General features: G+C 41.3%; 1 protein-coding gene across 1 annotated transcript in view; it reads right to left on the reverse strand.

Annotated features, from left to right (window-relative positions):
• The window catches only part of MPDZ (multiple PDZ domain crumbs cell polarity complex component), a 148887-nt gene that overhangs the window by 11221 nt on the left and 111138 nt on the right, over positions 1 to 26528 (reverse strand). The window contains 10 exon segments of the mRNA XM_021682415.2: positions 814 to 1007; positions 1151 to 1234; positions 2191 to 2336; positions 4519 to 4678; positions 5843 to 5917; positions 6003 to 6095; positions 15803 to 15883; positions 18293 to 18383; positions 18601 to 18692; positions 20015 to 20211. Of these exon segments, the coding sequence (XP_021538090.1) occupies positions 814 to 1007; positions 1151 to 1234; positions 2191 to 2336; positions 4519 to 4678; positions 5843 to 5917; positions 6003 to 6095; positions 15803 to 15883; positions 18293 to 18383; positions 18601 to 18692; positions 20015 to 20211 (1213 nt within the window).

The raw sequence follows: 26528 nt of genomic DNA on the forward strand, positions 1-26528 counted from the left end.
TTTTCCTCTGCTGCCACAGCTCCCCCACAGTATGTCTCTGTCTCTCATCAATGGAATCCTTTGTTGCAAGAACATATTTAATTCTCGTTGACTAAATTGTGAGTTTTTTGAGGTCAGGAACCATGTCTTTTTTTTTTTTTTTTTAAGATTTTATTTATTTTTTGACAGAGAGACAGTGAGAGAGGGGACACAGGCTGGGGGAGTGTGAGGAGAAGCAGGCTTTCCGCAGAGCAAGGAGCCCGATGCAGGGCTTGATCCCAGGACCCTGGGACCATGACCTGAGCCGAAGGGAGATGCTTAATGACTGAGCCACCCAGGCGCCCCAGTCAGGAACCATGTCTTATTTAACTTTGTTCCCCAGAACATAATGTATTCCCCAGCACACAGCAGGTGTTCAAGAAATATCAATCAGGGGCACCAACCATAAGTTGGTTAAGTGTCTGCCTTCAGCTCAGGGCATGATCCTGGAGTCCCGGGATCAAGTCCTGGATTGGGCTCCCCGCTCAGCAGGAGGTCTGCTTCTCCCTCTGCCCTTCACCCTACTCGTGCTCCTGTGCTTTCTCTCTTTCTCAAATAAATAAAACCTTAAAAAAAATAAATACTAAACAGTTTTTTGTCTAATATTCTCAAGATCCCCCAAAATCCTAACTTAAAAAGTTCAAAAGTGAGGTCTTTTGATGCTGAGTGGGCTGACAACAGCTACCCACAGAACACTAGCACCTGATAAAGATTCGACTACTGATAATATTCTTTGTAAGAACTGAAATTCAGTCATTTCCAAAAGATCATGAGGTTTGCCCTCTTCGGTCGTACCTTTTCCCAACAATACTTAATCCCAGGCCTTTCCCTGGCTTCTTCTGCAGCTCAACAGTGAGGGTGTCATACACATCTTCCTCTTTGTATGGGGCCTCATCTCTGTAGAGCGTCAGGCGCACTCTTGGTGGGGTCTGTCTCAGGACATGTATTGCTTCATCATGCGTGGCCTTTCTCAAGTCAATTCCATTCACCTGTGCAGAAATGGGACACTGTGAGGAGCCAGGTGAGTCAAATAAAGGAAGAGCAAAGAGGAAGTGAAAGAAACAAAAAAAGAAACAAAGACCGCCCTCCCCAGAGTAGCTTTTTCTTTGTTAATTATAAAGGTATTCTGTACCTCTAGAATCTGATCTCCAGCCCAGAGTCTTCCATCTTTACAAGCTGCTCCTTCTTCATAAACTTCATGGATAATAATGGCACCCTAAGGGCCCAGACAAGACATACTCATGCTTTAGCCCATCCTCCATAGGACTGGTGAGCAGAAATGAAGTCAAAACACACTGTACTTTTAGGGGCGCCTGGGTGGCTCAGTCGGTTAAGCGTCTGCCTTCGGCTCAGGTCATGGTCCCAGGGTCCTGGGATCGAGCCCCACATCGGGCTCCCCGCTCTGCGGGAAGCCTGCTTCTCCCTCTCCCACTCCCCCTGCTTGTGTTCCTCTCTCACTCTGTCAAATAAATGAATAAAATCTTAAAAAAAAAAAACAAAACAAAAAACAAAAAAAAACCACACTGTACTTTTAAAGATAATGTGAAGGGTTATATACTCACTGGATCCATAGGGAGTCATATCAAAATGCAAAGAAAAGTGTAATGCAATTTTTGCTACAAGGCTCAAAGAAGTTTATATATATCTTTCTAATGACAGGGACGTTTAAAGAAAAAATTATGAAACATATAAATCATACATACGTACATATAATAGGTATACATCACCTTTCCTATCTGCAAATGAAACTGATAGATATACATCACTTTTCCTATCCACAAATGCAATAATTAGATTTTAAAAGATTTTTGACATTTAGAAAATTTTGTCTATAATTATCCAGTTATTCAGACTCCTCTCAATATGGGCCCAACCCAACCATATCCAGGCAGTAAAAAGGCAATTAAAGTGTAGCAAAGACAGGTAAACTAACAGAAATATTTTGAACCTAAAGGTCACAATCACAAGTATAACTATCTTATTGAGTCAGTACTCACGCAAAATAAAAGTCCTGGTAATCAATTTTTGGTATTTGCTCTACGAATTAAAATAACAACGAATGATGCATCTTTCTAGGCCTTAATGTTTCATTTAATAAAACAGATAGAACTCTCCCAGATAGCGATCTCTCAGGGCTCACTGGATCTGAAGCATCTCAGGGAGTGTCCTCACCAGCAGAGTGTCCGACCCTCCAACAATACTCAGGCCCAGCCCTGTTCGCCCTTTGGAAATCTCAATTGTTGTTTCGCAGCCTGGGATAATGGGGCAGGTTGCAGGATCAGAAGCAAAGATCGCTGGTGTTGATGACCTGCTTGTACCTAAAAATAAATTTAAAATGAAATGAAATACAAATACAAACTGATTAGGTGGTATATACAACAAACTCACAGCGCCCCCGCCCCTTGCCTGTGGGGGATGGAGGAGAAAAAGGGCCCAAGGTTACAGACAAGGAAGACTTCAGACTTACCTTAATCTTTTAGTTATATTTTAAAAACATCAAACAAAATGATTCAATCATCGTTAGTTTAGGGAGGTGGGTACAAAGTTACGTTTTGCACTATGGTGTATTTTCTAAATTGCTAGGGATGATATGTATAAAGGAATAAGAGCAGAGAGTTGAACTGAACCTTTAGTTTCATGCTGATATTCCACACTTCACTAGAGCCAAAAAACTTCTTATGAAATTATGATTTGTACAACTCAGAACTGAGGTATATAGTGGTCATATAAAAACACATTCTGGGAAGACTACAAAACACAAAGCACATCAGCACATCAATAATTCTGCTCATGGTACCTGCATGTCAAGGCTTTTTATGTTTTGGTTTTGGTTTTCCTTTTCTTCTTATCCTAGAGCATTTCTTCTTACGTAATCAAATCTGTGCACACATGCAACTGGATTTAATATCTGAGTTTATAAAACATCAAGTGAAACTCACATGCAGTTTCTTTCTTTGCATGTCTCACTTGATGTTTTATAAACTCAGATATTAAATTCTGGTGCATATGTGCTCAGGACTGAAGAGATAAGAATAGATTATGAGAAAACAAGGAGAATATAATTTCACACCTTGTTTTACGATAGTCTTCATATCATATGTTTTATGATATACCAAAGAGCATATAGCACACAACATGTTTTGAAAAAGCTGAGACAGTTGGTAGAGTAGCTTTAGGCAAGAGGCTCTCTTTTTAGGAAACCAGAGACAGACTAATTCTTGCTCCTGAAATGGTAAGAGCAGGTGTAAGATATTTTCTTTTATGTTACATTTTCATTTAGAATTTTACATTTTTATAGACAATGCTATTTTGGGATCAACATAAAATTGAAAAAGGAGACAATTGCCGTAAAACCTTTTAACATGTCAGTGAATTACCCAGTCTTTCTAAATAAAGGATTACATTCATCAGATATGTATTACTTTCAGACTTTTTTTGTCTAACTATATTACATATGTTTTAAACTGCTGTTTCCTTAAAAACCTGTCAAAAGAACTTAATGTTTCAGTTTGGAGGCCAAAAGAGAATTTTTTCTCCCATAGCAGAAAAAGCCTATGTGTTTAAGTACTTTTTTCAATGCTGCAAAGCTTGAAATTTACTTTCTTATTAAACACTAGTGTAATTTTTGTCAAGAAGTAACTTAAAGGAATAATTTGCCTCAATTTGCTACACTGGCATTTTAATGATACACACCAGTCTCATTCCATGGTCCACATACAACCATTTCATCTATTTTGACAGGATCTATTAGACCAAAATGACGATCTCAGATCATTTATGCTTACTATAGCAATGACTATTATTTTTAAAGAGTTTCTTGTAATGCAACGCACTGTTGATGTCACCAATAAAGCGGCATCACTGTATCCATTTACAGATTAAAATACTGAGGCTTGGGCGCCTGGGGGCTCAGTTGGTTAAGCGACTGCCTTCGGCTTAGGTCATGATCCTGGGGTCCTGGGATCGAGTCCAGCATCGGGCTCCCTGCTCTGCGGGGAGCCTGCTTCTCCCTCTCCCACTCCCCCTGCTTGTGTTCCCTCTCTCGCTGTGTCTCTCTCTGTCAAATAAATAAAATAAAAAATCTTTAAAAAAAAAAAAAAAAGAATACTGAGGCTTTAGAGAAGTTAAATTACTTGCTCAATATAAAAAAGGAATATTCAAAATCATGTTGTTACATCATTAGTCAAATACCCGAATCACAGGTACCTTCAGCAAAAGATCCTTGGTGAGCAAAGAGTAGCACTCCACTGCTTTGAAGACAAGGAAGCAGAGGCTCAGAGTGGGTGGGTGGGTTCCCTGAGGCCCTACGGCTGGTTAATGTGCAGCACGCAGATCCCCTGCCTAACAGCCCAGTGACCTTTCTTCAGGAGCCCCTCTCTTTATACTTGATGGCCTTCAAACACTGAGTTACATGCAGGCAGGGGGCTCCCACGTAGGAAGCTGCCACTGGGGGGTTTGAGTACGCCACAGAAGCAGGAATCACAAGAGACTGGCCCTTACTTGGGATGGACTCTGGTTCTGGGGAGCCAGAAGACGGGGCTGTCAGAGACAAGGAGCTGCTCTTCTGTTCTCCACTGGCCGTCCCAGCCTGGGGGTCGCGATTCTCAGCATGAATGCTAAGTTTCACTGTTGTCTTTGCTGCTTTCAAAAGGCTAATAAACTGGGAGGGTGTTGGTGTGGCAAGGAAACAAAATTCAAAAGCAGATTAGTAGATTTATACCAGTAAGTCACTGTTAACAGTTGGTATCCCTTTCCTTATCAGAACTTGAGGGGTCAAGAAAGAATGATTGTCCTTTCTTTCTAGTTTCTCAGCTGCCTGATATTAAGGCCAAAGTTAATTTCTATTGTAAGTCTAATTGTGGCCATATTCTTCTTTATATAAGTATAGGGTTTTCCATTTTTGAGATTTCTAATTAATCTCATCCTTTTCTCTGGATCCCTACAAACTTAGAAGATATATGGGGTACTTTTCCCACTTCCTGATTCTACCGAGAATCTGAAACAGCTTACACAGACACTTTTAATAAAATGGAAACACTTATGTTAAAAGAAGGGTAAAGAAAACTATGCAACAGAAGAGTCAAGCCAAATGGAAAGTTAGAACATAGACATATGGGTTAAAAGGGTTCAACCTATACAATTATTAAAGCTGAATTTAAAAAAATGGTTTAAGCTTCTTGCTGGCCGATGTAGAAATAAAAAACATTTGCACACCAAATGTCAAGAGAAACATAGCTTTTTTTCTTGTACTTATCTATGAAATGCCTCAAGTGAGACTACTAGTAAGTATTACCACTTTTGAGGACAAGAAAACTCACAAGTAACTGTTTAATCCCAATGAAAGTAATGCATTTAATAGTCATTAAATGCATTAATAAATAATGCATTTAATGCAATAAAACAACAGACAAAATGGATATTTATTGGAGCAAATATTCATAAAGATTCCTTTGGTCTTAACACTAAGTTGACCTTTGTTTAGAAGTTGCAAGTTTTTCTAAGGGAAAATGGAAATGATATTTATCAAAAATGCCCACTGAACACTGGATTTTCTAGGCAATAGAAAATACCTCAATATCATTTGATTGGAAAATAGAAAATAGAAATTGAAGAACTTCTAATCTCTTCTTTTCCTTAATGATATCTGTCTAATATAATGTCTAGTATAGTGACATGGTTCCAATTCCCTATGACCACACACACACACACACACACACACAGGCACACACACATGGATACACACAGACACACACAGGCACACACATGTGCTGGCCATGCCCACGGATGGGTTCACAGTGTTATTTGCTTCCTTTTGGAAACGTACCTTTTCAACAGGATAGCCAACAACGACTTCATCATCTATAGCCAAAATCTGATCTCCAACTTTGAGCCGTCCATCCTAAATGGAAACATGTTAAGATTTGGGGTGATTTTATAGAAGTAATTCCCTTCCCCACCACTGTATGACAGTGAGAAAGCCTCACCTTGGCTGCCACCCCATGCTCGGTTAGACTCTTTATGACGACTCCACTGAGCGTATCTTCCTCACTGATAGCAATGCCCAAACCCCCTTGATCCTAGAGAAATAGTAACAACTTAGAAAACTTGAAGCAGATTAAATTTATCCAAAGGAAAGCTATATGGCCATAACTTCTGAACATCATCTTCTACCCAAGGGCTAGAAAACGGATTAAAACCATTCTAAAGTTCATTAATAGAAATCTCTTCTTAAGCAAACTCTCAAACTTTTTAATGGAAATAAATTCTCTTCTATCAAATATTCAAATGTATTCATTCCTCCCATATGTTTACTATTTCTAGCGTCTTTACCATATATATCCAGTTACACATCTCTAGTAATTTTAGCAAAATATCCAGGGAACAAAATGCATTCAATAACTCAATGAATATACATTTGCCAAGGTAGTTTTGGGAACTGACTGATGAAATAAATCATTTAAAACCTAATCAAAGTATCCTGCTTCCTCTTTCTGGCCTACAGCTAAGAAATAACAACCCAAACTGGCCCCTTCATCCCTCCCTTCTCCCTTAGCAGACAGACTACAATTACTTCTGCCTGCTCTGTCCTTTCCGGGGCTGAATACACAGCGTTGTTTCCCCAGACACTTGTGTTTTGATTTGGTGCAGAGTGAAAACACTCTCAACTCTGAGCCCAAAGACGTGCACTGAAAACCTGCCAAGCCTAGAGAGCTATATATATTTTGTCTATATTTTCCACATTTTCTTTTATCAAGACCAAATGTTCAGTAGTATTGGCTTTTGCGTTTTTTTAATGTTTACATTAATAAAATTAAAATAAGATTTTGAGTATTTTCATTCTGGTTAGAGCTAGCAACCATTTTCATTATAGTTTCTACCCAGGGAAATGTAAAGCAAAAGAGAGAAAAAGGAAATTTTGCCATGGTTTCTATGAAATGTATACATGAGAGCCACACTTGCCATGAGGCTTTTAGGATCATGATTATGATATCAAGGTAAGGCTGCACCATCATTTTAAAGATTATCAACATCGTGGCTTTTCTGAGGTAGATTATTCATGTTTGATGATTTTCAGACTGTCATTATGCATCTCTCTCTACCACACTCTCTGCAGAATCAGTCACATGTGTAAAGCAGAGAAAACTGCACTTTTAGGGTTAGCAGAGCTCGGTTCTCATTTACTTCCTGTCTAGCTGTAGGAATTTGGATACGCCATATAACATGTCTAAACCTCAATTTTCTTTTTTTTTTTTAAGATTACTTATTTATTTATTTGACAGCGAGAGATACAGCGAGAGAGGGAACACAAGCAGGGGGAGTGGGAGAGGGAGAAGCAGGCTCCCTGCAGAGTAGGGAGCCCAACGCTGGGCTCCATCCCAGGACCCTGGGTTCATGACCTGAGCCAAAGGCAGAGGCTTAACGACTGAGCCACCCAGGTGCCCCTAAACCTCAATTTTCTTATCTAAAAAAGGAGTAATAATGCAGCTGACCCTTGAACAATGTGGGGGTTGGGATGCTGATCCCCTTCTGCACAGCTGAAAATCCATGCATACCTTCCGACTCCTCAAAAACTGAACTATTTATAGCCTTGACTGAAAGTGTTATCGATAACAAATAGCTGAATAACACTTTTTATATGTTATATGGATTATATACTGTATTCTTCCAGTGAATCTAGAGAAAAGAAAATGTTAAGAAAATCATAAGGAAGAGAAAATACATTTGCAGTCCTATACTGTATTTATCAAAAATTCCCACATAGAAGTGGACCCATGCAGTTCAAACCATGTTGTTCTCGCCCAACCATGAGATTGCTGTGAGGATCAGGTATAATAAGAAAGGGATTGAAAACTTGATGTGCTATATACAGTGTTGTTATTACACATACCTTCCTTCTACTTATTACCCTACAGGATATAATCAAATATACTTCAGATACATTTTCTAAACTTGCCAGGATTTTTACACCCCGAATCCCAATCTAGCTGGTGAAAGAATCAGATTTAACGAACAGAAAGGTGAATGTGCTACCAAAAAGACAAAATCCCAATGCCAAATACATCTAATTTAGCTAAACACTCTATTTGGGATTTTGTACACCAATGGTCTTTCTTATTACCACAAAAAAATATCTGTTTGAACAAGTAATGCTCTACATCTACGATGACTGTATGTATGCAACCCTGAGATTTGGTTCTATCATTGCCTATTCACTTACCTGTAGTCAGGAAAGTACTTTAGTGGTACAGAGGGCATTTACTGGTTATTTAGTTAACACCATTATCATATTCCTTCATGCAAGCTCACAGATTTTTGTCAGAATATCCAGGCCTCTCCCCCTGCTGCCTCAAACAACATACAGGAGCATGCTCTTGCTCTTGCTCGTTCTCTCTCTGCCTATGTTTTAGGTGGGGATTTTAAAATATGCTCACAGGGGCGCCTGGGTGGCTCAGTTGGTTAAGCGACTGCCTTCGGCTCAGGTCATGATCCTGGTGTCCCGGGATTGAGTCCTGCCTCGGGCTCCCTGCTCGGCAGGGAGTCTGCTTCTCCCTCTGACCCTCCTCCCTCTCATGCTCTCTGTCTCTCATTCTGTCTCAAATAAATAAATAAAATCTTTAAAAAAAAAATAAGATAAAATAAAATATGCTCACAAATACCTTAATATTCCTCCCTTCAAGAAGGGGATCCTGAATGTGCACTGGACTTGGGTTACCTGATCGTAAAATATGGAATAAAGCAGGAGGAAGGGTATGCAATTTCACACCTATGTCAAAGGCAGCAGGGCTTCCTCCTTGCTGTCTCTTGGACCACCTGCTCCGGGGGAAGCCACATCCATATATGAGGACATGAAAGCAGCACCACAGAGAGGAAACGGGGCTTCCTATCAGTGGTCATTTAAGTCGACCATCCCGGATGTGGATCTTTTGGCCCTGGTCAAGCCTGCGCATGACTGCAGCCCTCGCTGGTGCTTTGTTGACTCTACATGGAGTCTGACCAGACCACCCACTGAGCGGCTCCCAAACCCATGACCCACAAAAACAGAGATAATAAGTGTCTGTTGTTTTAAGATTCGAAATTTTGGGGGCACCTGAGTGGCTCAGATGGTTAAGATTCTAAGTTGTGTGGCCATTTGTTATGTCACAGTGGACAAATAACTCCAAGGACGGAGTCTGAATGACTTGGCTCAGTAGCACAGTTCTACTCCCACTGCCACAGTCCCAAGTCCCGGAGCAGGCGGGTGAACGGAGCGGGCTCAACTAGCATGCTTTTGGGACTTTTCTCAGAATTATGGGACAGCCACTTTCTCCCCGACCACAGGTGAGAGAAGCAGCACACGACCCTAACTATGGCTGGCAGCCATTCTGAAACTGAGAGGAAGACCAGCCTTGGGATACAGCTGACCACTGATGGCTGTGCAGGGAGAGGAAAAGACCTGGCTCTTGATGACCCTACTGAGCCACAGACCAACCATCCTGGAAGATCACTGCCCAGTAACCTGGGCCCATAAATCTCCTTCTTTCACTAAGCCTATAGGAGGAAGAAGGTTTTTTGTTATTAGCAACAGGCAGGGTCCTACAAGGAGCAATAAGCTACATATCTGTATATATAATATGCCCCAATCCCACTTAAAATACTACAAAAATAAACACATATAAACATCTACAGGGCGCCTGGGTGGCTCAGTCGGTTAAGCGACTGCCTTCGGCTCAGGTCATGATCCTGGAGTCCCAGGATCGAGTCCCGCATCGGGCTCCCTGCTCAGCGGGGGGTCTGCTTCCCCTTCTGCCCTCTTCCCTCTTGTGCTCTCTGTCTCTCATTCTCTCTCTCTCTCTCAAATAAATAAATAAAATCTTAAAAAAAAAAAAAACACATCTACAGACAATCTACTGGTATCAGAAGAGTAGGATGAAATGCGAGTAAGGGTAATAGGGTATGAGTACAGTTTCCCAGCTGACTGCTTAGCTCTCCACCTCACTGCTATCACAGGACATCCAGTTTGTAACAGAAAAAGGTCTGAGAAACACTGTTCTGAGCCAGTTATTAAAACACCACCATACAGAGAATGTGAAACAAATTAAGGAAACTTATTTATGAAGTAACATTTCTATCATTCAATAGCTAGAAAAGAATGAACAAGAATTAAAAGAGGTACGAAGTAAACCCCCATTATTATCAGGAGAGCTATTCTGAAGTTGGAAGATTCCCCAAAAATTCAGAAGAAAACTTTGTTGTTGTTGTTTTTTTTAAGATTTTTATTTATTTATTTGACAGAGACAAAGATAGTGAGAGCAGGAACACAAGCAGGGGGAGTGGGAGAGGGAGAAGCAGACTCCCCGCCAAGCAGGGAACACAATGTGGGGCTCGATCCCAGGACCCTGGGATCATGACCTGAGCCGAAGGCAGCCACTTAACCGACTGAGCCACCCAGGTGCCCCAGAAGAAAACTTCTTAATGCTATTTGAAGACTTTCAACCTATAAAACTGTATGGACATGAAACGTATCTCTGAAAATTGTGTAAGGTTGTTTTGATTTACAGGTACTTTCCTACGATAAAATGTGCTTAAAAACAAATCTTCAATCAATATTATTTTGTCTGATAAATTGAATTAGCATTTCAGTCAGTCACTAAGGGTTCAGATTATACACATTATAAACTTTTTGTTTACACTTCTATTTTCCGACTTAAAAAAGGGGATTAAAAAGAAAAAAAGATAATCAGGGTGCCTGGGTGGCTTAGTCGGTTAAGCATCTGACTCTTGATTTCAGCTCAGGTCATGATCTCAGGGTCGTGGAGCCTGCTTAAGACTCTCTCTCTACAGGGGCGCCTGGGTGGCTCAGATGGTTAAGGGTCTGCCTTCAGCGGCTCGGATCATGATCTCCAGGTCCTGGGATGGAGCCCCCATATCCCCGTGTCATGGTCCCAGCTCAGTAGGGAGCCTGCTTCTCCCTCTCCCTCTGCCTCTCCCCCTTGCTTGAGCTCTTTCTGTCTCTGTCTCCGTCCCTCTCTCAAATGAATAAATTAAAAAAAAAAAAAGATTCTCTACCTCTGCCCCGCTCCACCCCCCTTTCACCCTAGCCTTGCACTCTCTCTATCCTAAAAAAAAAAAAAAAGATAATTGACCTGTCTGGAGAGTTTCTAAGGAGTCAGAACTTAACTACAAATGACCTGTTACTACAATTTCTGTTTTAAGACTGTTAGGAAAACCGTTCTCTCCTTCCTGACCCCCCTGTACTTGACATTTTTCCCTTGTGTGCACACAGCATGTAAGCCTTCATCCTTTCCACCCTCCTGCATACTTAGTATGAACTATGCTACCCCATACTATATGAGATAATGGTAGAAAAAATATAACAGCTTCTTCTTTTTCAACATGTTTTCAATATAGATGTATAGAAAATTTACCCACATGAATGTTTATCACAAGAGACATGTTTGAGCCAGGCACAGTTAAATGACAAATAAGTGAAGACATTACTAGTAAGCATTATATAGGCCAGAATATTGAAGGAACATTTCAAAATAAACAGACATGAGATTAAGCTAGATCTTGAGTCATACAGGATTTAGGTAATCTAAAAGAAAGCAGAAGGGTACCCCAAGTTGTATAAGCAAAGGCAAGGAGGGATGAATTCTTTTTTTTTTTTTTTAAAGATTTTATTTATTTATTCATGAGAGAGAGAGAGAGAGAGAGAGAGGTAGAGGGAGAAGCAGGCTCCCAAGGAGCAGGAAGCCCGATGTGGGACTCGATCCCAGGACTCTGGGATCATGACCTGAGCCGAAGGCAGATGCTTAACCATCTGAGCCACCCAGGCGCCCAAGGAGGGATGAATTCTTAAAATAAATCGCCATGGGCTCTTGATACAAGTCAGTTTGAATGAAGTAGAAGATTCTTATAAGAAACATATAGGTGTTTTGGAAAGGTAAATGGGCCCCAGTCGCAAGCTGAAACAAGGAATGGAAAATGGGACTTGGAGCTTTAAGACCAGAGTTTAAGTTCTAACTCTACCATTTTGAGTTATAAGAACTGTTATAAGTGGGGAAAATAAAAGCAATATCACAGTGTGGCTGAGAAGTAAACAACATAATGCACGTGAGACTTCACCATTAATTTTTTTCAAATAATCACAATCTTTAAAAATACAGGGTGCTATAAATGACAAAGAATTGCGGATGAGGTATGAATGTTAGCAGGCTGGTTGATTCTCCCTTCTTTGCCTTCTTGAGTTTTGTTTGCAGAGTCCACTTATAATGGGGTTTGGAGTGGACAGGCTTATATAGTATGCTGTGTCTTTTAACCTGTCATTTTTTTTTAAGATTTTATTTGACAGAGAAAGAGAGACAGCTGAGAGAGGGAACACAAGCAGGAGCAGAGGGAGAGGGAGAAGAAGGCTCTCCGCCGAGCAGGGAGCCGGATGCAGGGCTCAATCCCAGGACCCTGGGACCATGACCCAAGCCAAAGGCAGACGCTTAAGGACTGAGCCACCCAGGTGCCCCATTAACCTGTCATTTTTAGCAAGGGCCTCCTCAAAGGATGTTTTTAAGCACACATTCTGTGGAGCATTCAGAACCTCATGATTAAAATATTAAGGAAAATAATGACTTGAACAGTGTGAAGCATAGGCCGCTTTCAGACAAACAGGTGAGCGATGGAATGTAGAAAGGGCCCACAACGACCCCCTGACTGAATACAGATGGACGCATCAGGTGACCCACCTCAAAATATCCATAAGCCCTATACGACCAATGGGCTACTCACAACCAGGAACAATTGCCAAAAAAAGGGAAAATTCCATACCTCTGTGCCTACCTCCTTACCTTCTCCCTTTAAAAACAGCCCCACCCACTGCCTCCTGGCAGATAACCTCTCCTCTGCAGCCCTGGCCGCTGCTTGCTTGTGGTGTGTTCAATAAACTTCTATCTCCCTTGTTCTGCCTCAGGTGAATTCTTTCACCTCCTGAGTCACTGGCTTCCACAGGATTGTTGCCCCACATTTGGGGGCTCCCATCCAACTGGGAGAGACATCACACGAAGTGCTTTATACAGATTTTTCATTTAATCCTTCAAAAATATTTCTAATATAAAGGTTTCATTATTTCCCTATCCTACAGACAAGGAAACTGAGACCCAGAAAAGTTAAGTGGCTCCAAAAGCCCACACTTGAAGTCATAGTTGATTGCTTCTAATGTCAGCTGATTTTAAAAGATTCTTGAATATTCCCCCTTATTCACTTTGGCCTTCATCAATAAAATACATTTCAGTTACCTGAGCTTTAGATTTGTTTGAAATCTATGTATAAATGGAAGCTTTCCGTGAGCAATAAAATCTGAAGTTTCTTCAAGTTCTTGGATTCCCCTACAGCAACTACTTCAGAAAGGGAAGTGCACATAATAGACACCTGCTGATTAAGTCAGCAGGAGGCTAAAGGCAGAGACCAGCTGTAGAATGAAGGGAGCTTGCTCATTAGCTTAAAGAATCCCAACAGTAACCCCTGATACAGGCAGCCCCATTTACAGAAGAGAAGTGGGGACCAATGAGATCAAGTTTCCAAATATTTTATCAGAGGTCACTCAGAAGGGCCTCTGACAAAGCAGGCCTCTGTCCCCGCTCCCCCCACAACCCCCCCACTGCTGAATGCCAGGCCAAGAGACTTGAATTTATCTGTTTGAGAATGGAGGTCCTTGAAAGATTCTGAATAGGGGATTAGGGCGATTAAACATCTACAGAACACCTTAATCAGGTAGCCTAAGACAGGAGGAGACAGCATCACAGAAAACTGGTACCAGAAAGCAGTCAGACATCTCTCTGCCAGCTTATTCTTTCCTAATAATTATAACAATAAAAAAAAAAAACAGGCAGTATTTATATATGAGTGCAAGGTACTGGACTCTTCACACAATATATATTTAATTCTCACTACAAATGTAGGAGATGAGTACTACTATTATCTCCACTTGGTAGAGGGAAAATTGTCCAGATTAAGAACCCTGCCCAAGGTCCCAGCCAGCAGCTTGTAAGAGGCAAAGGAGGGCTCCGACCCAGAAGGTTTGGCTTTAGTCTACAAGCTCAACCACTAGAGTGTTTTGCTCATACTGCATCTGTTTAACAGGGTCATTCTCCCAACATTTCCTGGGCACTCATTATATTCTAGGATGTTCTAAACTCTAGGTAAATAAATTAGGCCAATGCCATGAAAGGCATGTAAAAAAAAATGATCTTATTTTGGGCTTTTCTAAAGATAAGCATAAACCTATATATTTTTTTTTTAAAAAAATTTATTATAATGAATCCAGTATACTTAAATGCTTCATAATTCACAAATTGTAGGGAAATGACTGCACTCTTAAATAAATTCTGATACTCTGGGATTTAGGAGGAAAAGGAAAAATCTGTAATCAACAGGGGAAAAAGGAAGGTATCTTCTCTCTCAAATGGCAACAGAGTGAGGGATCCTGAACTGAAGTGTATGAACTTCTTGGTAGAAAAGGCAAAAGGCTTTAATGACTTCTGTTCTTTTCCTTCTACCTACAACACAAAGTGTGTGTAATAACGACTTCTTTTAAATGTACTGTAAGTAAGACCAGGGCAATCCATTTTGCACACATTTATTGTAAAAACAAAACCAAATCAATAGCATCACAGTCTTTTTTTGCTTAAAAAGTCTGAGTGTGTGTCAGGCATTATGCCAACTACTTACAAAGGACTCATTTAATCTTTACAATTAGGTCAAAGGTAATATTATCATCTCCAATTTACTGGTGAAAAAATTGAGGCAAAAGAACATCACATAATGTGTCAGATGTATACCTGAGGAAGCAAGGGCTGAACACAGATTCTGGAGTCAAGGCCTGTAAGCACCATGCTGCACTGTCTCAGAACTGGACAGTGGCCTCTGGCCACTTCTTTCTGCCTGCAGTAAATATACCCCTGCTCCACGCCCACCCCCTGGCTTGCCTTCCTCTTCTCCCTGAGCACTTTGCTGCTCTCTCTGCAAATATTCTCCTTCATCCACCCCTGTCCCTGCCTGCATTTCAGCATGAGCCTGCAGAACCTGAAAGCATTTGTAGGTTTCTGTTCAGCAAACCACCTCTCTAAAGTGGTCATTTGAACCTAAGGTCCAGATCTTTTCAAAAGTAAATAACTTCACTGATGCTTATCAGTGAAACTTCTAGCTATTCGAACTTTGAGTTTTATGAAGGACAGAGACTATAATTTGTTTCTTTCTTCTTTTTATTTCCTCTACAGCAGGCCCTTGGTAAATGTATCAAAGGAGTGGGGCGCCTGTGGGGCTCAACCAGTTAAGCATCTGCCTTCTGCTCAGGTCATGATCCCCAGGGTCCTGGGATCGAGTCCTGCATCCGGCTCCCTGCTCAGCGGGGAGTCTGCTTCTCCCTCAGCCCCTCACCCAACTTTCGTGCTCTCTCACTCTCTCTCTCTCTCTCAAATGGATAAATAAAATCTTTAAAAAAGAAAGAGAAAGACTGCCAAATGTCATACCTTGGGATAATCATAAAGGCAGGAAAAGCTTAGTTCCCGTTAAAGTATCAATTAACACAGTAATTCTCAAGTGTCTGTGTGCACTGGAATCACCTAGAAGGCTTATAAAAATGCAAACTGCGGGTCCACCCCCAGAATTTCTCATTCAATAGGATTTGGTGGGCCCAAACATCTGCATTTCTAACAAGATCCCAGGTGATGCTGATGCTGCTGGTCTAGAGACCACAATTCTGAGAACCAGCGAATTAGATCACTGGTGTAAAAATCCCAATTCAAAGCAGATTTACCTTGGGAAGCTCCAGATGTTGCACATTTTTAAATGAACAGAGGTCCACAGCTGCATCGGAAGTAGTACCACTTGGCTCAGCCTGACAGAGGGGAAGAAATGGTAAAATGGGCAACTGAGTGTTATGTATTTTTGTTTGCTTAATAAGGGCCACTTTAATCAAAATTATTTCATGTGTTATAATTAACATTTCATGACATTTATGAACATTATACTCTCTTCAAAATACTAATATGGTATGATTAGACAAAAATTATTTCAGAACACAGAGACACAAAGCGGTTCTCAAGACTTCCTGGATTTATTCTCTAATGAGATCTCATCACAGCCCAGCTACCCGCAGTGAGACTCACTGAAACACAGGACACTAGCGGAGGCACCACCCACTATTCTTCCCTATGTTAGTCATCACAGGAATTTAGGAGCTATTAAATGTTTTACTCTCTCTCGAAATAAATACATAAAATCTTAAAAAAGGAAAAAAATATTCCATTTTCTTAAGGGCTTTCTATGTGGTACCATTTGTATGAAAATAAAATTTTCTCCTTTATAATCTTGAAAAGCCACTCAACTCAGTTCACCATTCGAATGGTTTCTCAGTTCACCAGAACGAGTGACACTCCTCACGTAGACAGCCCAGTGCTTACACACTGCTTTAGGAGAGAGTGTTTCTGCTTCTACACCTTCTTGCACTGTAATGATATGGCTCCTCTCATTTTAAGCTTTTCATTCTCTATGCCTTTTATTCATCCTTAACAAGGATCTGAGGCTTTGGCACACCAAAAAACTCTATGTTACCCTCTAGCTGTGAGGGAAGCTGTGGAGGCTGTGGAGGCAGGTCCAGCCCCTAGACAGGCCCTTCCAAGGGCAGGAAAGGTGGAGAGGAAGCTTCTGGGACACGGGTCCTCAGCCTGAAGGGTGTGCAGAGACTCATACAGAGGTGAGAGCCAAGCCCCTGACACTGGGATCAGCCCCATTCAGATTTCTCACCCAAGTGTCCTGGTCAACTTGAAGCAGCTTAGATGGACACTCTGGGCCTTGCCCCCCGTCCCCCCCAGCAGGCTACGTGACGGGGCTGATTCACAGCTCTAGTGAATCAGCCCGCTATGGTCATAGGTCATGCTTTCTTTTTTATCCACCACTTGCTTTCTAAAAAAAAACACTAGTAATCAGCTGGTTGCCAAGTCCAATGGCCTCTATTCATCTCCTTACTTGACCTCTCCTCGGCATTCAAGATCGTAGAATATACCCTTCTTGAAATGTGCCCTCCTTGGCTGCCAGGCATTGTGCCTGCTTGGTCCTTCCTTGTTACCTCTGACCACTCTTTGTTAGGCTTCCTCCTTGTTGTTATTAAAGAATTCTGACATTGGCCCTCTTCTTTCTAAGTATTCTCTGTACGGAAGAGCCTAAGCTCCCATGGCTAACAAATGACAAATACGCATCTATGGGAATTCGTCTCTAAACTCTAGACTAAATGTCCCAATGTACAGCTCTACCAGGCTCTTCAACCCGCACTCCACCCTAAAGCTGTTTTCTATTTTTACAAATATCTGCTTTTTAATTTTTTCTATTCTGGTAAAAGTCAGCCATCCACCAAGTCACCACGTCAGTCTTCCGGAAGCTGTCTACATCTTGTCTGTCTCATTCACCAGCCTATTCCCAGCCCAAAAAGCAGTACCTGGCATAGGGCAGATAATAAAAACTTGTCAGGTAAACAGATTCTCAACCACTCGTTGTTTCTCATGGAGTACATTTAGTTAGGGATAAGGTAATGCTAAGTTGGATCCTAAACTTCTGCAACTACTGACTTAATCATTTCTTTCTTTCTTCCTTCTTTATTTTTTTATATTAGTTCAGGCCCTCAATAACTTTCTCCTGAACTACTCTGATAATTTTGTTACTCCCTTTACCTTAACTTCTCTTCCTTGAAACCTCTGATTTTTCTCTGCACTATTTCCAGAGAAGTGCTTAAAAATACAATTCTTACTCTTTGAGTTCCTTAAGCCTCAAAGACAAAGTCTCCATCACACTTCCCATGATCTGACCCAATCTCCCTTTCTCAGTGACCTTTTCCTCACCAGCTCCCCATTCCCCGCCTCCCCCACTATTCAGTGATGCCCTGCAATTCTTCTTCCCTGTATCTTCCAGAGCCTGCATGCCATCCCTTAGTCCATGCCGTCTGCTTGGAATGTTTTTGCCCCCCGCGTCTTCTACTTCCAACACATACTTCACATGTCACCTCACCTAGGGATTCACTGTCACTATCTCTGCAGAAGGAGACTTAACAACTTTTTCTACCTTCATTATTCCCTATGCAGACTCTTCATGGAAGTGGTGTTTACATGAGCGTTTCTTGTACTAGGCTCCTTCGGGGCCAAGACCAGGAGTCATTTATCTTTAATATTCCTGTAAGGGCTCTATAATTGTTCGCTGAATTAATACATAGTGTATCAATCAAATCTTCCCAGAGAAACAAACACAAGATACATACCTCCTTATTTTGAGAATTCTCTGAGGTAGAAGGCAAAGGTTCTACTGTATTTCCAGGACATACAGCCATCTGACTCACCGCATCTTTATTTCTAAAAGAAAAAGCAATGACCTATCATAGCATAATGATTCATATTATTTTCATTCTTTTACTTGAAGACTCAGAAGGATTATTAGAGAAAATTCTGCAACCCCAAAGACCTGGGACTATAACACACTCCGACATTTAGAAATGTTTTATTTTCATTTAAAAGAACTCTGAAAGACTAACAAAAAGTATTTAGTAAACTAAAAAAAGAAAATGCTTACCTAATAAAAATTATTTTTACTTTAGAAGGAGCACATTTAATGATTGAAGAAGCATTCTGATGACTTCTTCCATATAAAATTTGACCATTGATCTGTGAGAAACAAATAGCATTAATTGAGCCTGAAATTTTAGTTTTGCTAATTCTTATCATCCTATCTAGCTAATAAAAAGGTCATTTTTTTCTTCTTTTAAAATATTATATGTATTTTCCTTCCCAGAACATGAACCTGAGATGGTGAATAAAGACAAGCCCGGGGTGCCTGGGTGGCTCAGTCGTTAAGTGGCTGCCTTCGGCTCAGGTCATGATCCTGGGGTCCTGGGATCGAGCCCCACATCGGGCTCCCTGCTCCGCGGGAGGCCTGCTTCTCCTCTCCCACTCCCCCTGCTTACGTTCCCTCTCTCGCTGTGTCTCTGTCAAATAAATAAATAAAATCTTTAAAAAAGACAAGCCCATGTTTTAAAGCCAACATTAAAATGATGTGCAGGTGGGTCTGACTCCACAGATGACAGAGGAACCACTTGGACTGACTGTAGAAAAGTAGAGCATAAACTTCCTGGCAGGCACCGGGCTTCCAGCGTGTTCTGTACAAAGCAAAGGCTCTCCTGGAGGCACTAATGACCTGCACAGATCAACCTGGGAAGCCCGCTATGGTCATAGGTCTTAGTTAATCTCAAAACTCAGGCCCTGGGACTAGGCCACGGGGAGGAGCACCACAGGTAAATTCGGGACTTGGAAAGCAGAAAGTACCGAAGCAGAATAGTACCTACTGGAAACTGCCAGTCATCTAGTCATTTAGCCATTGCTGACTGAGCTTTCCCAGCCAATGGAGAAACAAGAATGGAAGGAAGAGTTTTAAGGCTATATAAAGGCATGTGGGTCCCAGTCTCCAGAAGGCTAGGACAACCAAAACAAGCAAATGCAATTCTAAACACTCTAAAGTATGGTCCAGAAATTTATTCTGTTTGGACAGCTGAGTTACTGTTTTCATTATTTAGCCTTAACTTTGACCCCACTGCACCCCACCCCCATCACTTCTACCATTAGGAATTCAGTTTCCAGAATGTCCAGTGGGTCAATCTCATTACTGAGGAGTGACTGGTCATTTGGCTTTTCAAAACCTACTAAGAAAAATACAGCACACAAAAAAATGTTTTTGAAGTGTGATCTTTATTAGTGTCTTGGGGCAAAAATTGTTTCTGGTGCTACCCAGTCACAACCTTTTAATGGAAGTTAATGGGAACACGGACTCTACTTAGCAGAGATTTGGTTTACAGCCAAATTTGCTGCAGTGCATCTATTTTATTAGGCAAGCAATAGTTTTCTCAGTCACCACAGGAGGCCCGGGTGGAAACTGATGATTCCAGTGCACCAATTCAGCAAGAGTAAATTCAGCATCTTTCACAAGAACTTACCTCTAGAAGCTCATCTGCAATCTGCAGTCGACCATCTTTTCCAGCTGCTCCATTTGGATCAATCCCCACTACAAAGACACTCATCCTGGATCGGTCTTTGTTCCCAGCAAGACTTAGACCCAAACCACTACGACCTTTCTCCAACTCAATCATATGTAGCTCTCCTGTTAGGGTTCCGTAACGCTCTCTGATATTTTCTACATAAAACAACAACAACAACAGTAACAACAACAAAATTATAGGTACAAAGTTAATTTACAGCCAATGTTTTACTATGGAAGGTTATTTAGCTTCAAAAGGCATTACTTGGACCAAATGTAAATCCTTGGCAGCTAAGAAAAGCTAAATAATCTGGCCACCTAGGCATCAAGACTGGTTTCCGGGAGTACCCAAACTCTGAGGAATTTCTTTCCATCCAGAGTACAGAGCATGGAGGGTCTGACTGATCAGTTCACCTGGGTGATTCACATTAACAAAGTCTCCAAAGACTCTGATTTAAATCATTTGCAGAGAAGAACAGAAGCACTCAGAGGATTTATCTTCGTTGATCAGCAGAACGTTTTCTCCCACAGGAAGATTGGCATGCGTGTCACATCGTGTTGGGCAGCTGCTTGGTACGTAGATCCAGAATAAAGGGAATGCGTTTTCCTATTGCACAGAGCCATCAGGCCAGGACAAGTCAATGTCCCTGTCTCAGCTTTAGGACACATTAGATAAGACCATTAATCTCTCCCATCCGACACGTTCAAGAGGTAGAATTTATTCTTGAATCTGAGAGGGCAAGGCTGGATGCAGGTACCCTAGCCCACAGGAGCCAACACTAATTTCCAGCCCCGTGAGTGCATCAGCCTGAAGGCCCAGCCCAGCTGGGCCAGTCAACCACAACACCATGACACCATAATAAACTTTTCCCTTATGGCATTAAGTTTTGGGGTGGCTTGTGACATGACATTCTGTCTCATGTTTTCCTCAGAGTACATTCTGGCCACCTCAATAGATTAGCAATATACTCTTATTTAACTGAAAATCGACTTACAAAACCGCAAACTTTACAAATCATCTCTTAGAAAATGTTACTATGCAGCTGATGTCTTACATTCTATATTGATTCTTAACTGCACAACTTTATAAACTGTCATTTCCTGATTCCTTCTAGAATCTAGCATTTCACATCCTGTACACTTCCTAAAAGCATATACCATGCTTTCTTAAAGGAAATAATTATACTTTCAAAATGAAACTTTTTAAAGTACTGATATATTAGTAATTTTTCACTAAATTTTTACCATTTCCTTGTAAAAAGGCTTATTTCATTAAAAAAAAAAAAAAAGAGACACGGGAGCAAGATGGCGGAGGAGTAGGAGACCTGGATTTCGTCTCCTCTCAGGAATTCAGCTGGATAGGGATCAAACCATTCTGAACACCTACTAACTCAACAGGAGATCGAAGAAAAGAAGAGCAACAACTCTCTCATCAGAAAAGCGACCACTTTCTGGAAGGTAGGACGTGCGGAGAAGTGAATCCGAGGCGATATTCGGGAGGATAGACGGCGGGGGAGGGGCCTCCGTCGGCCGTTCTGGCAAGTGATAGAGCCACGGAGCACAAAATCGGAACTTTTAAAAGTCTGCTCCACTGAGGGACGTCACTCTGGTGGCTAAGCGCGGGGTGGAACCCTCCGGGACAGTGTGGTCTCAGGACCCTCGGGGTCACAGGAAGACCGGGGGTGCCTGAGTGTGGCAGAGCTCCCAGGTAACGCAGCAGGGAAGCCGGCTGCAGAGGCGGAGCCCAGGCGCGGGCTCTCAGCTCGGGGTTGCCATAAACCGTGATCCGCGGCACAGTCGGGCCCCTGCTCCTCCAGCAGGGACCCAACAAGCGGCAGATCCAGGGAGACTCACCTTCCTCCCCCGGGAGGAGCCGCGCGGGAGTGCACCGCAGGGATCTGCTGGGTTTGGAGACTCCACCTGGGGTCAGGTGCCAGAGATAGAAACACGCGGTCACAGGCCGGGTGAGCACGGAGTGCGGCCGGAGACCGGGGAGACGGGAGTGACTGACGGCTTTTCTCTGGGGGCGCACTGAGAAGCGGGGCCCCGAGTTCCTGGCTCCTCCGCAGCGGAGATTGGGAGGCCGCCATTTTCACTCTCCGCCTCCAAAGCTGTACAGAAAGCTCGCAGGGAACAAAAGCCCCGGAGAGCAAACCCGAGCAGATTACTTAGCCGGGAGGGGGCAAGGGTGGGGCAATTCCGCCTCTGGCAGAGACATTTGGAAACCACGGCAACAGGCCCCTCCCCAGAAGATCAGCGAGAACAGCCAGCCAAGACCAAGTTTACCGATCAATGAGAACGGCAGAACTCCAGCGCTAGGGGACTACTGCACATAGAATTCATGGCTTTTTTACCATGATTCTGTACTCTTTCAAAGTTAATTTTTTTTTTAACTGTCTTTTTTTTTTTTTCTTTTTGAATTTTTCTTTTTCCCTTTTTCAAGCAACATCTTATCAATCCCTTTTTTTTAAAAAAAACATTTTTATTTTTCATTTTGAGAGTCATATTCTATCCCTTCATAGTAGTTACCCGTATTTTTGGCTTATATATATAAGTTGTTCTCTCTTTAAAATTTTGAGATAGTTTCTTCTAACAGATTAAAATATACCCTAAATCTCTAGTATATGGTGTTTTCTATTCCCCTGCCTGATCACATCCTCTCCCTTTTTTTTTCTTTTTTTAAATCCTCTTCTTTCTTTTTTCAAACAACTTCTTATCAATTCCTTTTATAAAATTTTTTATAATTTCCATCTTTACAGTCATATTCCATCCCTTCATCATATCAACCCTTATTTTTGTACATATATAAGTTTTTCTTTCTTTAAAATTTTGGGAGGCACTTTCTTCTTTTTTTTTTTTTTAAAGATTTTATTTATTTATTTGAGAGAGAGAATACATGAGAGGGGATAGGGTCAGAGGACGAAGCAGACTCCCCGCCGAGCAGGGAGCCCGATGCGGGACTCGATCCCGGGACTCCGGGATCATGACCTGAGTCGAAGGCAGTCGCTTAACCGACTGAGCCACCCAGGCGCCCGGGAGGCACTTTCTTCTAAAAGACCAAAATACACCCCAAATCTAGTGTGTGGCACTGATCATATTTGATCACATTCTGTTTTTCTTGTTGTTGTTGTTTTGTTTTGTTTGTTTTTGTTTTTATCTTTATCTTTTTCTTTTTTTTCTTTTTCTTTTTCTTTTTTCTCTCTTTCCCTTTCTTTTCCCACTGCTTCAAGTCTTTTCTGATTTGTTTAGAGTATATTTTCTGGGGACGTTGTTACTCTGCTAGCATTTTGTTCTCTCATTAATCTATTCTCCTCTGCACAAAATGACAAGACGGAAAAAATCACCTCAACAAAAAGAACAAGAGGTAGTACCGACTGCCAGGGACCTACTCAATACGGACATTAGTACGACGTCAGATCTAGAGTTCAGAATCATCACTTTAAAGATACTAGCTGGGCTTGAAAAAAATATGGAAGTTATTAGAGAAACCCTTTCTGGAGAAGTAAAAGAACTAAAATCCAACCAAGTAGAAATCAAAAAGGCTATTAATGAGGTGCAATCAAAAATGGGGGCGCTAACTGCTAGAATAAATGAGGCAGAAGAGAGAATCAGTAATATAGAAGATGAAATGATGGAAAAGAAAGAAGCTGAGAAAAAGAGAGAAACAACTACTGGATCACGAGGGCAGAATTCGAGAGATAAGCGATACCATAAGACGAAACAACATTAGAATAATTGGGATCCCAGAAGAAGAAGAAAGAGAGAGAGGGGCAGAAGGTATAATGGAGCAAACTATAGCAGAGAACTTCCCTAATTTCGGAAAGGAAACAGGCATGAAAATCCAGGAAGCACAGAGAACCCCTCTCAAAATCAATAAAAATAGGTCAACACCCTGACATCTAATAGTAAAACTTACGAGTCTCATAGACAAAGAGAAAATCCTGAAAGCAGCTCGGGAGAAGAGATATGTAACCTACAAGGGTAGAAACATTAGATTGGCAACAGACCTATCCACAGAGACCTGGCAGGCCAGAAAGGACTGGCAGGATATATTCAGAGCACTAAATGAGAAAAATATGCAGCCAAGAATACTATATCCAGCTACGCTGTCATTGAAAATTGAAGGAGAGATAAAAAGCTTCCAGGACAAACAAAAACTAAAGGAATTTGCAAACACAAAACCAGCCCTACAGGAAATCTTGAAAGGGGTCCTCTAAGCAAAGAGAGAGCCTAAAAGCAATATAGACCAGAAAGGAACACAGACAATATATGGTAACAGTCACCTTACAGGCAATGCAATGGCACTAAATTCCTATCTTTCAATAGTTACCCTGAATGTAAATGGGCTCAATGCCCCAATCAAAAGACACAGGCTATCAGACTGGATTAAAAAACAACACCCATCGATATGCTGTCTGCAAGAGACTCATTTTAGAACCAAAGACACCCCCAGAGTGAAAGTGAGGGGATGGAAAACCATTTACCATGCTAATGGACACCAAAAGAAAGCTGGGGTGGCAATCCTTATATCAGACAAATTAGATTTTAAACTAAAGACTGTAATAAGAGATGAGGAAGGACACTATATCATACTTAAAGGATCTATCCAACAAGAAGATCTAACAATTGTAAATATCTATGCCCCTAACATGGGAGCAGCCAATTATATAAGCCAATTAATAACAAAAGCAAAGAAACACATTGACAACAATACAATAATAGTGGGGGACTTTAACTCCCCCCTCACTGAAATGGACAGATCGTCTAAGCAAAAGATCAACAAGGAAATAAAGACTTTAAATGACACACTGGACCAAATGGACTTCACAGACATATTCAAAACATTCCATCCCAAAGCAACGGAATACACATTCTTCTCTAGTCCCCATGGAACATTCTCCAGAATAGATCACATCCTAGGTCATAAATCAGGTCTCAACCGGTACCAAAAGATTGGAATCATTCCCTGCCTATTTTCAGACCACAATGCTTTGAAACTAGAACTCAATCACAAGAGGAAAGTCGGAAAGAACTCAAATACATGGAGGCTAAAGAGCATCCTACTGAAGAATGAATGGGTCAACCAGGAAATTAAAGAAGAATTAAAAAAATTCATGGAAACCAATGAAAATGAAAACACAACTATTCAAAATCTTTGGGATGCAGCAAAGGCAGTCCTAAGAGGAAAGTATATAGCAATACAAGCCTTTCTCAAGAAGCAAGGTCTCAAGTACACAACCTAACCCTCCACCTAAAGGAGCTGGAGAAAGAACAGCAAATAAAGCCTAAACCCAGCAGGAGAAGAGAAATCATAAAGATCAGAGCAGAAATCAATGAAATAGAAACTAAAAGAACAGTAGAACAGATCAACGAAACTAGGAGCTGGTTCTTTGAAAGAATTAACAAGATTGATAAACCCCTGGCCAGACTTATCAAAAAGAGAAGAGAAATGACCCAAATCAACAAAATCATGAATGAAAGAGGAGAGATCACAACCAACAAACAACCAAAGAAATACAAACAATTATAAGAACATATTATGAGCAACTCTATGCCAGCAAATTAGATAACCTGTAAGAAATGGATGCATTCCTAGAGATGTATCAACTACCAAAACTGAACTAGGATGAAATAGAAAACCTGAACAGACCTATAACCACTAAGGAAATTGAAGCAGTCATCCAAAATCTCCCAAAAAACAAAAGCCCAGGACCAGATGGCTTCCCAGGGGAATTCTACAAAACATTTCAAGAAGAATTAATACCTATTCTTCTGAAACTGTTCCAAAAAATAGAAATGGAAGGAAAACTTCCAAACTCATTTTATGAGGCCAGCATTACCTTGATCCCAAAACCAGACAAAGACCCCATCAAAAAGGAGAATTACAGACCAATATCCCTGATGAACATGGATGCAAAAATTCTCACCAAAATACTAGCCAATAGGATCCAACAGTACATTTAAAGGATTATTCACCACGACCAAGTGGGATTTATCCCTGGGCTGCAAGGTTGGTTCAACATCCGCAAATCAATCAATGTGATACAATACATTAACAAAAGAAAGAACAAGAATCATATGATCCTCTCAATAGATGCAGAAAAAGCATTTGACAAAGTACAGCATCCTTTCTTGATCAAAACTCTTCAGAGTAGAGGCATTGAGGGTACATACCTCAATATCATAAAAGCCATCTATGAAAAACCTACAGCGAATATCATTCTCAATGGGGAAAAACTGAGAGCTTTCCCCCTAAGGTCAGGAACGCGGCAGGGATGTCCACTATCACCACTGCTATTCAACATAGTATTGGAAGTCCTAGCCACAGCAATCAGACAACAAAAAGAAATCAAAGGCATCCAAATTGGCAAGGAAGAAGTCAAACTCTCACTCTTTGCAGATGATATGATACTTTATGTGGAAACCCAAAAGACTCCACCCCAAAACTGCTAGAACTCATACAGGAATTCAGT

Source organism: Neomonachus schauinslandi, chromosome 13, assembly GCF_002201575.2.
Source record: "Neomonachus schauinslandi chromosome 13, ASM220157v2, whole genome shotgun sequence".
In the NCBI taxonomy this organism is placed as follows: Eukaryota; Metazoa; Chordata; class Mammalia; order Carnivora; family Phocidae; genus Neomonachus; species Neomonachus schauinslandi.